General features: G+C 41.3%; 1 protein-coding gene across 1 annotated transcript; it reads right to left on the reverse strand.

Annotated features, from left to right (window-relative positions):
- Nucleotides 1-31: 31 nt before the first annotated feature.
- Nucleotides 32-15,935, reverse strand: abcb4 (ATP-binding cassette, sub-family B (MDR/TAP), member 4). Its single transcript, XM_040118887.1, has 28 exons — nucleotides 15,695-15,935; nucleotides 15,304-15,377; nucleotides 14,590-14,671; nucleotides 13,938-14,100; nucleotides 13,780-13,828; nucleotides 13,273-13,464; nucleotides 12,753-12,924; nucleotides 12,500-12,624; nucleotides 12,080-12,251; nucleotides 11,842-11,955; nucleotides 10,411-10,521; nucleotides 10,207-10,332; nucleotides 9,129-9,332; nucleotides 8,868-9,038; nucleotides 8,381-8,542; nucleotides 8,063-8,257; nucleotides 7,622-7,768; nucleotides 7,398-7,502; nucleotides 6,754-6,831; nucleotides 6,107-6,190; nucleotides 5,774-5,977; nucleotides 5,536-5,636; nucleotides 5,259-5,399; nucleotides 3,710-3,866; nucleotides 3,409-3,606; nucleotides 2,473-2,679; nucleotides 1,459-1,605; nucleotides 32-1,020 (listed from the first exon to the last, which is right to left on the reverse strand). The coding sequence occupies exons 1-28, from the start codon at nucleotides 15,695-15,697 to the stop codon at nucleotides 814-816; spliced, it is 3,891 nt and encodes a 1,296-aa protein (XP_039974821.1). The 5' UTR covers nucleotides 15,698-15,935; the 3' UTR covers nucleotides 32-813.
- Nucleotides 15,936-16,416: the final 481 nt, after the last annotated feature.

The raw sequence follows: 16,416 nt of genomic DNA on the forward strand, positions 1-16,416 counted from the left end.
AATAAAACTTTAATATATAAGCATTTCATCAAAAAGGTTAGTAATTCTGTGCATTTGTAGAAACAAAATAAGATTCTTAGTCATTGCAGCCAAAGTAAGTGAATTTGAAATCACCCCCGCACTCCCCTGTTTAGACAATATTTTCCTAGGTTAAACTGCTCACTCACTTCTGCTCAATTATTAACTCAGACTGTATAAAATGTTAAACTGCATGATGACAATCAAAGTATTCATCAAAGAACGAGAAAGTGCAATACAAAAAGCCTTTTTAACCGTAGTCATGAGTAAAAATCACTAATAAAGGACACTAATATTTTCAAGCAACTTTCAGTAAGACATGACAATGTGTCAGTGAGCCAGCATGAACAACACCGGGACCCTGAAACTGATGCAGCTAAATGAAATTCAATCGCTATTTTTATAATTTACACCAGCACTGTTCCTACTGTGACATGTCAAAATGTTTTCTGCGTAAAAGAATTATAAAAGTAACTAATGAACTAATGAACAGTAGTACAGTTAGACTTGGGCTTTTGACTGAAAGGTTACTTGTCTTAACACAACCAAACTATATCACCCAAGGAGCTACAGCCACAAGTCCGAGGCCTAAAAGATTACATCCCCAAACAGGCCGGGTCATGTTCAGCACATCCACTCCCCGACTGTTCCACTGAAACTGCTCAGTCTGAATTTGTAGAATTATAAAAATGTGAGGCAGGGAGTTGATGATAAAAGGCACAGGTGTTTAATCCAGCCCTCTGGAAACGTAGAGATAAAAAATAATTGGTGTAGTATTGCTCCCTGCGTGTCCTGTTATTCCCTGCCATGGCCCATCTGTGTGGTGACCAGCATGTGGTAGACTCCCTTCTTGGCCAGTAGCTGTTGATGCGTCCCCTGTTCGACCACCACTCCTCCTTGCAAGACGGCGATGCGGTCTGCGTTTTGGATAGTGGACAGTCGGTGGGCCACGATGATGCACGTCCTGCCCTTCCTGGCCTGGTCCAACGCTTCCTGCACCACCTTCAGAGAGACCAGAATGACCGATAAATAGTGACCTTGCATTTTTTTGGTACATCTTTAGTTTTCAAATCCACTTTCTCTGTTGAGTTGAACACGTCTACCTGTTTAGACTTGTTTTCTTGTTTCATATTTACATGGGGGGGTTACTTTGATGAAACTTGGAAGGATGGTGCAAGTTGAATTAATTTTCATTCTGATGCATTTTAACATGCAGCGAGCATTGAGTGCACTTTATGCATTGACTCCGATACTGTTACTGAAATTTGGGTGTCCATTCTGTACTAATACAGATTAAGTTACAACTACTTTTATTTATGACTAAATTAAGTAGTTAATGTAGTAGTTTAGTAGTAATAGTAGTCGTTCATGTTATGTAATCAGTGTTTGTTGATCATTGGTTTTATTGGTGCCACCATCATTTTTTTGTGAGTCACTCACCTTCTCGCTTTCAGTGTCGAGTGCGGAAGTGGCCTCGTCCAGCAGCAACAGTTTAGGGTTGCGCAGGATGGCTCGTGCTATGGCTATACGCTGCTTTTGCCCACCCGACAGCTGCGTTCCCTTGTCACCTGCCTGAGTGTCATACTTCTGCTCATGCAAACAGAGGGAGAGAGGCCACATAATGGTGTTACTGTAGATTACCACAGTGACGACAGAAGGATCCTGTTATATACCAATTATGTAATTGGTATATTTTTACAATGAAAATATAGACACAGGTCTGAGACTGTTATAAGAGGTTGTGGACTGAGAAGAAGTGTCTTGTATTCCAAGCAAATAGTCATAATTTATTTATTAATCATTTGAAACTTTATCCTCCAAGTATGTTGACATATTTATTTTTTTTGCATGTTCAGCTGACCTGCTGTGTACTCACTAATAGACACACCAGGTTATAAAAACAGTTCATTTAAATTGATTGATTTAAAATGTACCAATTTGAACACTTTGTCTACATTATTTTAACTATAATTAGTACCAAATTACAAATTTAATTTCCCTAAACTTCCCAGGAAATGATTAAGGATCACTGACCAGTAAAACAAATTTTTACCAAAGGTCTATATTTAACCGTTGACAGCTTGTTCTGTGGGTTATCCAGAGTAACACAGACACTTCTTCTGAAAAGACAGATCTCTCTTGAATTTTTTACGTGTCTTTTTTAAATTCTGTGGGCACTAAAATCCCCCATTGTATAAAGAAATCTAAGAGACATATATCTCTAAACCTGGGCAAATACAGCCAAAACTATGTGCTTTTGTAATTTGCGTGAATGATTCATTAACTCTGGATGGTCAGAAACTGTTTGCTGCATTTGTTGCTGTTGTATAATCACTTTATTTCCGCAGAAATGTGGAAATTAAAAGAAAAGAAATCCCACTGCCTGTTTATTTTTAGGTTTGTTATCACTGAGAATAGAGTATCACTGAAACATCAGGACAGCCCAGCGGTTACCTGTGGCAGATCTTCTATGAAGTTGTGAATGTTGGCTGCTTTAGCAGCTGCCTCTATCTCCTCCATGGTTACCGTGCGGCTGTTGTCTCCATAGGCGATGTTTTCGGCTAGAGTGCAGTCGAACAGCACGGGCTCCTGGGATACAATGCCTATCTGGGATCTCAACCAGTGGATATTCAGGTGTTTTGCATTTACATTGTCCAGTAACTGAAGGAGAAAAAGGTAGCAGAAATTATTGAAGAAGTTGTGGGGTTTGATTTTTTTTTCATTTTTTTTTGGTTACCTTTTAAGTTAAGCTAAGGGCAAAACATTACCATTCATTTAGAGTTGTGCTTCTGGCCAGTGGGTGAATTTTTTAATGTTTTATATTGGCTTTTGTTTAGATCTCCACCTACTCCTGATGGAAATATCTGTCTCTTTAGCTGCTAAATGCTCCCACTTTGTTCACCAGATGGTCAATAATATTGTCTGTCTGTTGTCTATCTGTGAGTGCGTCACTACGAGCAAACCCTTTCACATACGTGTTGTCTCGTGATCCATTGTTAATATAAAAATACTTATCAGTTGAAATGTCTACACCAAATCACAGTTGATTCAGATATACAAATGATATTTAAAAACATGAGATTCTTGTTCTACTAGAAGAGTAGCAGAATACGATAATGACAATACTACTGTGATAACATGGGGGTCCAGGTGAAATAATAAATTCTTTCCTCTACCACAGGACTGTCACCAGTAACAGTAAAAGTAAAGATAAAATGAACTGGTTAGCGCTATATAGATTAAAACACACACGCGACAGGGGCCTCACAGTGTCTGAAGGTCCCTGTCTTATCAGTACAGTGCAGTAAAGCAGCTATAAATACCCTGGCCAGCCAACTTTAGATAACTGACAGTATGTGAAGAGGCACGGGCAAGCATTTGTTCTCTCACCACGCTCCCTTCTTTGGGGTCGTAGAACCTCTCCAGCAGCTGGATGATTGTGCTCTTTCCACAGCCACTGCTCCCCACCAAGGCCAGCGTCTCTCCCTTCTTCACCTTTAGATTCAGCCCTTGGAGGATGGGCAGATCAGATCGCGAGGGGTAGTTAAACTTAACAACCTCAAAGTGCACGTTACCAGCAAATTTTACCTGGAGTTTAAGGAGATGAGACAGAAAAGTGATATGTTGGCATGTGCGTAAGGTGCCATTTTGTCAGTATTGTGTTTGGCGTGTGGGGCTTTGTGTTATGTACCGGTGCCTCTCCTTCCAGGGAAAGGTTATCGATGGCGGGCTGTCTGTTCATCAGCATCATGAGGTGGGAAGCTGACAGTTTGGCCTTAGCGTAGTTTGGAGCGAAGGAGTTGACCTCTCCGACAGCCATGGCACCGTACAAAACAGCCGAAATCACACTGGGAGAGGAGTTCAAATGCCAAATTACATAAGCACCAGTTTTACCTTTACATTCAAGAGTCAGTGGAGTGTTAAATGGGACCACATACGATTAAGCTAACATGAGCCGATGACATCTAACCCTTTGTGTGTACAATGTGTTTGAAGATGTTCCTACGTTTAACTGACCAACCATCACTCTTTGGTCCTTTCATTATCCCAGTCAGACTGTGCAGTTCAGTTTTCTCAAGGGAAATGTTGAATTGGCTGATGTGTTAACACCTTTAAATACAATAATTGTAGGGGTGTTTGTGCAGTTCACAGATCAGAGATGCACATCATCATAATATCATGCGTCAAATCTGTCTCATGGACTCTTTCACACACTATCGAACTCTCATCATGTCAGCTATATTTCTTCTTTTATGCTCTTTTTTAATAAAGCCGAAACGCATAGATGACAGTGAATAGAGTGTTATCAATGGTTGGACGGAAGAAAACAATTTACTTCTAAATTTTAGCCTCCTAATGTTCCCAATACCCCCCTTTTAATTTACCCTTTACCGACTTCAAAGTTTAGATGAAACACTTTTTAAACATGCTAGTAACATGCTACTCAGCTGGTCCATCAATTGGTTCAGGAAATTTTGTACAGGCATACATGGTCCCCAGAGGATGAATCCTACTGACTTTTCCTCTGGCAACACCAGAAGGGCAAAGTTTTCACTTATCCTCTTAAATGTCTCAGTGGCTTCCATGTGGTTTGGCACAAAATTTGGTACAGACATTCATAGTTCACATCAGATTAGTCTTGTTTACACACTGATGACATTTCATACTGTATACTGTATTCTTCATCTGCTTGTTTCTATATTTCTATAAGCTACACCATTCTGTTATAAGAGAGATATAAATATTCACATTTTTTTCGGGATAACACCATAAAGACATCTGAGGGTTGAGAATGACTGTGTTTTACAGTTCTATGGTCCGTGAGAAGCACAAGCTGAAATGAACTTTGGACGATCTCGTTGTGTAACACGTAGAACATAAATGAAGGTGGTGGCTTCTCCCAACAAAGACAATAAATTAATTTACAGTCTTAAAACGCATGTGTGTGTGTGTGTGTGTCTGATGGAACACCAAAGGTACAGGTGTTTTGTGTGACCGTGTGCTTTTGGTTTTTTAGCCCACCCATTCACAGCGGCTTTCTCACATGCTTCAGGCCAGGATAATGATTAAAAGCAAAATAAACAGACTGTCCTCCCAGCAGGAATGCTTTGGTCTGATGTTACCTGCTGTAACCCTACCAGTGCACACAAACTGTTGGACATCTTCTCTATCACAAACTAAAACTTCTTCGTTCTGGCTTGTCAATGTCCTGATTAAGGGACAAGACAACATTTACTCACAGGAATACCCCTTCAGCATCCATCCTTTCCATCTTAATGAGCCAAGCTCCAAATCGGAAACAGGCTGCATAAGCAAAGTAGATCATGGCCTGGGAGAAGGAGAAGGTAATACCGTACACATGGGCCTTTTTCTGGGAGTTCCTGTACAGAGAGCGGATGAAAGGTTGCAGATCGCTCCTCAAATTAATTAAATGTGGTTAAAATACATATATTATTTTTGTTCATGTATCTCATGGACATGATGCATCTGTGATTAAAATAATGTCACTTCTCGTACTTGTATGGCACTTTGAGGTTTTCCTGATAAAGAGACTCAAACTTGGGTTCTCTGTTGAGAGAGACGACAGTACGGATATTCTCGATGGCCTCTGTAGCAATCTGTAGAGACACCCCACACAGACGTTAAATCTACTGTATGTCACAAGATCAGTGTTTCAATAAATGGCGCTTGTCCTTAGATCGTCAAAATAAAAAGGAAACTGCAATCGAGTCCTACTCTGGCACCGAATCCTTACCTTTCCAGCCTTCTCCAGCTCCTTCTTGTCTTCGGCTGCATGTCCAGTGAGCAGCTTCATCTCTACAGCTCCAGCCACTGCCATGACGGGCACAACAGCCAGGATGAGCAAGGTCAGCTCCCAGCCGTACACAAAGGAGATGATCAAGCCGGTGCCCATGTTGGCAAAGTTCTGGGCCAGTGAGGCCATGCGTACTCCTGTAGCCTGAGAAGAGAAGAAAGATGGCAACCCAGCTGAGGACAAGACCGCTGATTTTATTGGATGATTCATAGTGGTAAGCTTTGGCAAATAGCGTTGTTTTGCTATTTGTGTGCGACTACTGTTGAGACCTACCCCTTGTACTTGGGCAGCGTCTGTGGCTAGTCTCGTAGTGAGCGCTCCAACACTGTTTTGGGGGTCGTCATACCAGCTGAGGTCCTTCAAAAAAAACCAAAAAAAAAACAGAGATAAACTCTTTCCAGTAGCCATGAAAATGAATAGAATAAATTCACTTAACTATTTTCACTCAGAAGTTTGTCATCATTTTGAGCCTGAGTACCACATTGTTCTGACTTTTGTTGTATTAAAACATTTTGCTTGAAAGCCCTTGAAAACTCTATTTCTCTGTAACGTTAAAAATTAATTACTGAAAAATCAACAATCAAAGTTTGGAAAAAAAAAAACATCCTCAGTTTTTTTTTTTTATTAAGAATTTAACTCATAAGAACTGTGTTGGTTGTGGTTTGGTCAGATTTTACTGAAAGTGCAGGCAGCAACATAAGCATTTTGAGTCTGATTTGGGCAGGGAAATACATGAAATCAACCTTTTCCAACTGAGCCGGATATATTACATCAAAACCATATTTTCCACTCTGGTAATCTTACCCACTGGTTTCTTAAAAGTACTGACAAAAGAAGCGACCTCTGGGTTTTTACTCATTCTGAACTGGTTCCCCTACAGAAACCTGTGTAGTTCTCTCATTTCAGTTTGTTGCACACACCTGCCTCATCATTGACTTGAAAGCCCCGAGTCTCAGTTTCTGGGTCAGAATCTCTCCAGATTTACCAAAACAGAAGCCCTGTAAAAAAAAACATTTACAGAAAGAAGACATTAGCACACCTGGACACTGGCATGAACTTCTGTGACCAGCTGTAACGTCACCTGCACCTGTTTATCCCGCAACACTGTCATCTGTATAGAGCATGTGCATGTGCGCATGTGACACTTGCAGAGGAAACCCTGTGGTAGGTATCAACATTTCCACTTTTTTTCCACCGTTCTTGGTTTTACATTAGAAGTAATATTAAAGTAACTTTTGGGTTTAGACATATATGGTAAAGAAACAGTTCAACATTTTGGGAAATGTGCTCATCCCCTTTCCAGCTGGGAGTTAGATGAGAAGATTATATTGCTCTAAAGTCTGTCCAGCAAATATACAGCAACAGCAAGACGTCAGTTAACTTAGCTTAGCACAAAAACTGGTAACAGAGGGAAACAGCTAGACTTATTTGCTTTCTCTGTAAGAAAGCAGATAAGCTTATTCCGCAACATGTTTTGAGGCCATTGAACACAACTGGAAAATTAATCTAAGTCAACATGCGCGCAGATGTGTGTGTGTGTGTGTGTGTATATATATAGGCATACCTGGAGAAACATGGTGACAAAGGATATACCTCCAATAGCAGCAAACATTAGGGAAAAGAATGTGGATTTTTGCCTGATAACCTCTTGATCTATTTCTGTAAACACCTGGGAGGAGAAAAAAAACCCACCAAATTTTTAGCGTTCTACAAAATCTGACAAATGTTGTAACTGACATGAGGCATTAAAATAACTTTTACGGTACACAGATCCTAAAAGGAACCTACAGTGATGATCTTGGAGAAGATGACAGCGAACAGTGGCTGCAATGCTCCGTTGATGATGGCACAGATGGTCCCCACCAAAATGTACGGCCACTCAGGAAGGTTGAGACGCATAACTTTAAGGAATGAGACGGGGGGGACATTTTCATCCTGCAGAAAGGGAGAGGAAGAGCTGAGTCACATCTCCTTTTTCTCTAACTCTCTCCCTTTTTTCTTCGGAAAGAGATTCAGGAAAAAAAAGGCTGGTAGACAAATGAGAACAGGTTGAAAAACCTGAGCAAGTGTGTGAACAAGCAACCGATCAAACAGGGGATTGGAAATGATCATAACCATTCAAATGATGAATATGAGAGTATATTATATATAGTGTAGCCTGCAAAAATGTGAAAAAACATTTTTTTACAAAGCGTCTTTGATCTGTTGAGATGTTGTACCACAGCTCACCTCCCCTGTCTTGTCCTTGTCACACTTTAATTTTTCTTTTTCCTCTTTCTCTCCCTCTGAGGCAACGAATGACGAGCCTCTCATGGACTTCTTCCTGTACAGAGAGGACTGAGAGATGGACTTGACTAATGGGCTCTTCTCATCTGCAGACGGCTCATACTCTGCCTCTTCCCCCTCCTTGACTTCCTGAAAGGTCTGCGGCAGAGAGAGAGGGGAGGAAAACGCAAAGACAAGCGATATCAAAGAAAGACCATATTGAAGTTCCCCATTGAGTTCCAGTCAAACCTAATTGTGTGTCAAACTGTGTGTGTATGTTACCTGCATGGTGACCAGTGTATGATAGACTCCCTCTTTTTCCATGAGCTGGCTGTGAGTCCCCTGCTCTACAACGTCACCTTTCTGGAAACCAGCGATGATGTCAGCGTTTCTGATGGTTGAGAGGCGGTGAGCCACAACTATGGTGGTACGACCAAGTCGGGCCTGCATACAAAGATATGCGTATGAGTCCTTGTGTCTATGCTTAGATTGACAAGAAGGAGCTAAAATGTTTATTTATGTACGTACAACATGTTTGCAATTGGCATGTTTAGCGACGAGGCAAAGAGTCTACAGCCATGCTAGAGGCTCTGTGAAGCTGTAGTAGTACTGCCCATAGTAAACCCAAGTAATTTAATTTATATTAGGTGTATTTTAATTTGCATTTCTTAGAAAATGAGAGCCCAATGTCTGTATCAGTGTTCAAGTGCAAAGTAAGCCCTAAAACTATTTGTGAATGAGGCAGAGCACGTGACTCAATGCGTCGTACCCTGTCGAGCGCCGCTTGCACAATGGTCTCACTCTCAGCATCAAGAGCAGAAGTGGCTTCGTCCAGCAGAAGGATTTTGGGGTTGCGGACTAGAGCTCGAGCGATCGCAATCCTCTGCTTCTGTCCCCCACTCATCTGAGTCCCTCGGTCTCCCACTTGCGTCTCAAACTTCTGCTCAAGAATAAGAGTCTCAGTATTAGCGAGTGGTGGACAGAGTTCTAGATAAGCACTGACGACAGGGAGTCACAAATACATTCATACGTCGGTAAGGTTCATAATGAAGTCATAAGCATTAGCCTCCTTGGCAGCTTGTTCGATCTCCTGCTGCGTCACGTCAGGTCGGCCATATCTGATGTTCTCAGCGATGGTAGTGGCAAAGAGGATGGGCTCCTGACTCACCACGCCGATCATCTCCCTCAGGTAGCGGATGTTAAGTGTACGGATGTCGTGACCGTCAATACACACCTACAACGAGGGAGCCAAACAAAACGCAGCACTTCATTTAAATTTACACATGGCCGTGCATATTTGAAACAGTATGCCTTATTTTTTTGTTAAAGGAGTATCTTGACATCTTGGGAAATATCCTTATTCACTTACGTGGAGTTCATTGTGTCCATTTACTGTAAAGCATCATACCACAGTTGTCGCATGTTCCATTTACCACAATTAATGTATTCCTTAGATTGACATGATATTCACACTTCGCTGTAGTTTTCTCTACAAGCTGAATTTCATGCTGTGGTGAAATAAATGGATACACATTGCTTTAAAAAACTATGGCGCTCTTTTAGAACTAGCCAGGAGTGACACATTGTATATACATGCAATGCAGTGAACGGGCTTAAACAAACAAACAAAAAAAACCCTTGATCCTTTACTTTATGTGATACCTGCTCGTATAGTATGACAAAAAGCAAATCAAAGAAAACACAGAAAATCCAAAAAATCAACTAAAGCAATTTGTAGAGACCTTAAAGGGGAACTCTGCTGATTTTACACATCAAAGTCTGTTTACAGGTGTTGGGAACCACTACTGCATATGTGAACAAAGTAGTATAAAGCCTTTTGTGGCGCCGGAGGGAGCTGTGCAAAATCTGATATCTTGATGCAGCCAGCTCCTAAACTATGCTTAAAGTTAGTAGCTCAAGGCTACATTAGCTGCTATTAGCATCATACAGCTGAATCTCGACCTAAACCGTCAGCAAGTCAGGTAGGCACCAGTTTTTGACAAGGAATAATAAAAAAGACACGATCTCTGTTTCTGCCATATTGATTTTGATCCTTTGTTTTTTATCAATCAATCCTCTGAATGAAGTGCTTTAGAAGTATCACTTACAGATCCTTCCTGGGGATCGTAGAACCTCTGCAGCAGCTGGATCGTGGTGCTTTTACCACAGCCGCTGCTGCCCACTAAGGCAATGGTCTGTCCACTCTTCACGCTCAGAGACATGTCATTTAATATCTACAAATGATAATGATAGTAGTTTTGATATACAGTTTGATGTAAAATGATGTTTGTAGGTGTCTGTGGGGAACATACTTTGACATCCGGTCTTGAGGGGTAGCTGAAGTGAATGTTCTTGAACTCTATGTTTCCTTTGATGAAGTCGGGCTTGAAGCCGGCTTCCGAATAGCTGTCGATGCTCGGTTTCTGTTGGGACAAGAGTCAACAATATTTCACTTACTTCTAAAACTCAGCTCCGTTCTGGTTTGTAGTTTGGCCACAGTGGGATAAAGAACGCGATTCTTATCATAACCTCAAACAGACAATGGGAGGAAGGCTGTTAGCCCTCCAGGTTAGGGTGAGCGTATTTAACAAGGCTAATGTTTATTTCCACAGCTCTTTTTGTTTTCACTTCTTCTCTTGGAGCACTAACACACATACACACACACACACACACACATATATGTTCGTTATTCTCCCTCCTGTTTTGTAGCTGACAAAGGTTGAGCTCTGTGTTGACGTTTTGTCTTGTGTTTACGTCCCTCTTGGAGGCCTCACCCTGCAGTATCTCAGACTGGACAGTAAAGTTCGGGTCACAAAGTTATTCACAATAAAAGACAAAAGCAAGACCTAAAATAGGGCGCACTATAAAAGCCATAAATAAAAAAGGATAACAATAAATGAATACAGCAAGGTATCCACAGTGTCCAAAGTCCACCAGGAAAGAGTTATAAAATTTAGGAATCACAACCTCGAAGGCACAGTTTCCTGTAGTTTTGAGCTCGGAGCAACTAAAAAGCCCTGAGAAGAGATTTCATACTTTTTCAGTTTTGCTTAAATCTGTGTGTATGCTAATTTGTGTTCACATGCAAACAGATGTGCTACCCGACCACTAGCTTGCAGAAAGCCGTATGCTTTCCTGTGCTTGTAATTCAATTAGAACTAATTTGAGTGTGTTGCCCCTGTGAAAGACTAACAGGCGCACTGCAAACACAGGCCTGTCCCGAAATAGTGAGACCAGACCAGTTATGCTTCATGTTTCTGCAGCTATAAGGCTCACTTTAAATGCAACAGATGTTATTTCCATGACAATGAAGCCTCTGTACATCTGTGATAGTGGTGCAGTGTTTTCAAAACTGACATTTGTTTCAATCTCAAATTATTATTAATCACATTGCTCAAGTTTAGTGAATTATCTTTCAGTAAATTAGTTGAATTCAGTCAGTGGAAGTAGATTCATGATAATGCCAGGAAGGGGAGAGCCACAGCTGTGTTATATCAACCAAATGACCTGCAATCTTCACTCAAACAGCAGGTGCTCCAATTAGAGCAAAATCCAACATCTCATTACTGACTCCTGGTTGTCGGCTGCATCAAAGCGACTTCCCAGAGTGCCAGAGTGCAGCGGTGCATGTTCAGTAATAAAACTGACAAGTGTCCAGCAACAAAGAGATTAAAAAAAAAAAAATCAGTGGTCTTTTCTGTTGACGTGTAGATGCTTTGGGAAGAAAATCTTGCATTCCTTACATGATCAATAATGCTGTATACTTTATGTGCAGCTCCCCGTGCGCTGGCAAAATTCTGGATGTTGGGAGAGGCCTGTCCCACCGTAAACGCTCCAATAAGCACAACGAAGAACACCTGAAGACACACACACACACACACACATCAGTGTTAGCTGCACCAAACTAATTTTTCAGCGTCTCCTTTACGTTTTAAAGGAAAAAATAATAATTAGAGATTCAGTCATGATGTGTCTACTCACAGAGAGTACATTCCCAATGGTGTACTCCCCACTCAGGACCAGTGTACTGCCATACCAGAAGGCCAGAGCATAGGATAGGTAGATCACCATGAAGGTGAAGCCCATGGCAATGTTAGAAGAGATCGCCTTCTTTATTCCCATCTTCTTAGCATCCTCCAAGTTCTTATTATATCTGTGGTTCAACAAACACACACACACACACACAAAGACACAAGCATGAGCACTAGTTCAATGGAAAGCAAAGTTAGGGTTAAATATATTTTACAACTATATATATATTTTGCAATGACACAGGTCCCTTTGGCAAAGACAAATCTCACTTTTTGAGGAGATCTGAGACCCGTTTTAATGTGATAGTACAGATGCAGGTGCAAGTACACCCACACACATACAGTGTGCCGTATAACACGGTGTACACACCTCTTGATCTCTCTGTCCTGACCGCTGAAGGCAAACACGGTCCTGATGGCGGAGAGCACCTCTTCTGCCACAGCTCCAGCTTTGGCATATGCAGTCTGCTCTTTAGTAGTGAAGGTCGCCAGCACCTATTCAGACGAGAGGGACGTAATGTCATTTAGAATACCTGCAGAGGCCTGTGTCCTTACGATTAACATCAAAACATATGGATAGCAAGAGAAAGGCGGAAAGATGCACAGAGACGACGTGAAGTTACCTTACTGAAGAGTGCGGCTGAAATGCCCAGCGCAGGGCTCACAGCCAGGATGACAAGAGTGAGCTTCCAGCCTTTGGTGAAGCCGATGACCATGGATGTGACAAAGGTGGTGAAGGCCTGGACCAGCATCCCTGCCTTGTCGCCAATACCCTCTTGGATCTTATAGACATCACTACACATGCAATTATAAAAAACATTTCCACCAAGGAACTTCAAAGTGCTGCAACATTTATGAATTAAGAAGGAAATGAAAACCATTTTGCTGTTATCATCCATCAAAAATTCACTGGTTCCAGCTTCGCGCTTGTGAACATTTTCTGCTTTTCTTGGTATTCTATGATAGTAAAATAAATATCTTTCTGTTTCGGGTTGTTGGTCACACAAAACAAACAGTAATTTGCTATTTGCTGTTAGTTGCAGCCCTACTTGCAGCCAGATCCTTGCACAGCATCCCCTATACTTCAGTATTACACTGAAATGGCAAATATGAAATAGAGTGCGTGGTTTCTCTGTTACCCACTCTGTGAGACGAGTGTTGAGCTCTCCCGTCTCGTTGACATCGAACCAGCCGATGTCCTGCTGCATGATGCGGTGGAAAAACAACTTCCGGATGCGTTTGACCTGCCGCCCGGCTGTCAAGGTCCAGAGGGACACCTGCATGTAGGCTGCTAGCAGCACGACGGCTCCCATGATGGAGTAGTTGATGGCATAGCTGGGAGATGAGACGTATTGTGACACATATGAGTTTGAAACTTGATCTGCTTAGACCTGGAGAAAAGTGTAAACAATGTGTCTTTTAAAGTGGAAGTTGATGGTGATAGATGATTCAAGCACCAAGAAATTAATATTTCATGTAATTTTATGTATAGTAAAACCCCAGTTCCCTGACATTCATGCACTTATGAAACTCTACGAACATAAAGAACACGATCATCAACATTAAAACAGAGTTATATCAAACATTTTGGCAATATTTAACCTGAAAACGACAGCTTGCTCTGTTAATGCTGATAATATAAAGTCTTACACATTCATGTCCTCTTCTAGGGTGCTGTTTATTTGTATGTGGGAGAAATCTGAAGAAACGGTAACAAAAGACATTGTTAAAAGATATTATTTTATTTCTTAATTATTCATTTCAGTTGTTGTAATTATGTGTGTCCATGCCTGTAACTTAGAACTCACTCGGGCTGCTGATGTTGATGTTGGACATAATGGCGTCCCTTACAAAGCTGTCTGTCATGTCCCCAAACACAATACACATGGATGGAAGCACTACCCCGTTGGCCATGGCCATCACTGTCCCAGTTAGGATCATCACGATGTCCAGGCTGTCTGCAAATCTGAACTACACTCACATAAAAGAGAGAGTGTGGAAAGAGAGAACAGTAGAAATCAGTATCCCTAGCTTGTGGATGCACCTGATCATTTACTGGCTGAGAGAATTTTGAATTATGAAATCAAAACGGGAAAAATCCTTAAACTCTAAGGAGCTATTATATTCTCACAGCAGGGGACTGGTGGAGTCCACCCAAACAACAGGAGGATGTGCCGCACTCCCATCCTCCCTCCCCGCTTCCCCTTTTACTTCACACACTCACACAAACCTTGTCACACACACACACACACACACACACACACACACACACACACACACACAGACCTTGCTGTTATGCCTGTAAAATAATACCACTTACTGTCTTACAACATAACAACTGACATCATTCTTTACCCATTAACCTCTGGATTGAAAGGCACTTAAAGAGATTTTCCTGCTTTCTGTTCTTTGTACACACACAGACACACACACACATTATAAAGTGATGACTGAGCTTACCACAGCAATGGGGCCGACCATGGGTATCTTTGGCACTATTTTCTCCTTATTTTCATTCTTTTTGTCATCCTTCTTGCTCTCACTAGAGTCATATATAAAAAGGACAGATTCAAATACAGAGTCTAAAGTCATCCCTTTTTTTTTTTGCAAGGGAATAACTGAGACACCGTTAAGTTTTATACGAATTGCAGAAGTGAAAGAAGTACTCAGATCTTTTAATTAAGGAAAAAAGTAACAATACAACAAGTAAAAGTACAGAAGTATGAGCATCCAAAGTAAAGTATTATTTGATTATAATTATTGATAAATTCATGTTTATATCACTTTAATGTTGTGGCTGATAAAGGTGGGGCTGATTTTAATTGCTTTACATACAACTGTTTAGCTTGTGAATATTATCCTAACCTATAATAATACATCATCATTTGGTTGTATTTTGTGTTATTAATTTGAATCTGAAAAGTAAGTATTGATTTAAGTTATCAAATAAATGTTCATACTTCAGATATGCCCTCAATGGCAAGCTTAAAGCTTAAAGTAGAGCAGAAGTAGATAGTATCATAGAATGGAAATACTCATCTAAGGTGGAAGTACCTAAAAACTGTACTTTAGTACAGTACTAGAGTAAATGTACTTAGTTACGTAATGATGATGTCTTAAAACCATCACACTTGAAACTTGGTTAGAGAACGAGAGGATTTAAAGTGAGTTTACCTTAAATCCCCATTTTGTTTGTGTCTGGCTGTGGACAGCATTTCCATCTCGTTCTTCACATCCATGTCTGGGTCCTGTCAGGGGAAGAAGGACCTATTTACATTTCAAGGCTAAATCTGAACAGTTTACACAATCATTTTTGAAATAAAAGCTTTAGAGGAAGATATAATCTATTTACACGATCATTTCTGGAATGAAAAAAAAAAAAAAGCCTGGGATTCGAAGCTCAACGACTCAATCTGTGGTAAATTTAAAGTGCATCATCAGTGTAAACATGGTTATGAAATACACGGGTAGGGGTATCACATAAGAATAGAATAGAATAGAATAGAATAGAATAGAATAGAATAGAATAGAAAGGAAATCAACTGAAACCCAGGTAAACTCTCACCATTTCTCCGCCGTTGCTCCTCCAGACCCCTCTCAATCTGCCGGTCTATATTTGACGGCGGTGGCGATCACACACACACACACACACACACACACACACGTCTGGAGCAGAGGCTATCCGGTCCGTCTTCCCTGCTCCAACCTTCCTCCTGTCTCACCTCCTCACGTGGCTTTATGGCAGCTCCACCGTGGGATTCACTACAGGACGGGCCTCGGTGGGAAACGAGAGTGCCGACTCTCTCGACTCTCGCCCTCTCCTGTCCTCAGAGAAATAATGCAGATTTGACAGGTTCTTGTCTCAGCCCCCCCCCCCACCCGCGATTGGTCGGATGGACACTCTCCAGATCGCGCACGCTGAGGGAGGGTTGATAGGAAGTAATTGATTACGGGCTGTAAAACAGCAGGCGGGAGCGTGGCTGAGGATTCTGGGTGAAGGAGTCTAAATGACCATGTAGTAATGCAAAACGATGCCGAGGAGAGGTCGAACGACCTCAAAGGGACAGAAAATGACCCCCCCCCCTTTTTAAGACATCCACAAACACATGCATCCATAGTGGATAGCGGGCTGATCATTTATGGAGTGTTTATATCATAGGGATGTATGAACAATTTGAATATTTCAGCCTCTTTTCACAACATACTCACATCACTATGTGAGGCTTTCGCTGTCAGGCTTTACAGCATTACAGAACATTATTTCTGCCAGTGGCCAGTGGAGGAAGT

Source organism: Xiphias gladius, chromosome 22 (genome assembly GCF_016859285.1).
Source record: "Xiphias gladius isolate SHS-SW01 ecotype Sanya breed wild chromosome 22, ASM1685928v1, whole genome shotgun sequence".
NCBI lineage: Eukaryota > Metazoa > Chordata > Actinopteri > Istiophoriformes > Xiphiidae > Xiphias > Xiphias gladius.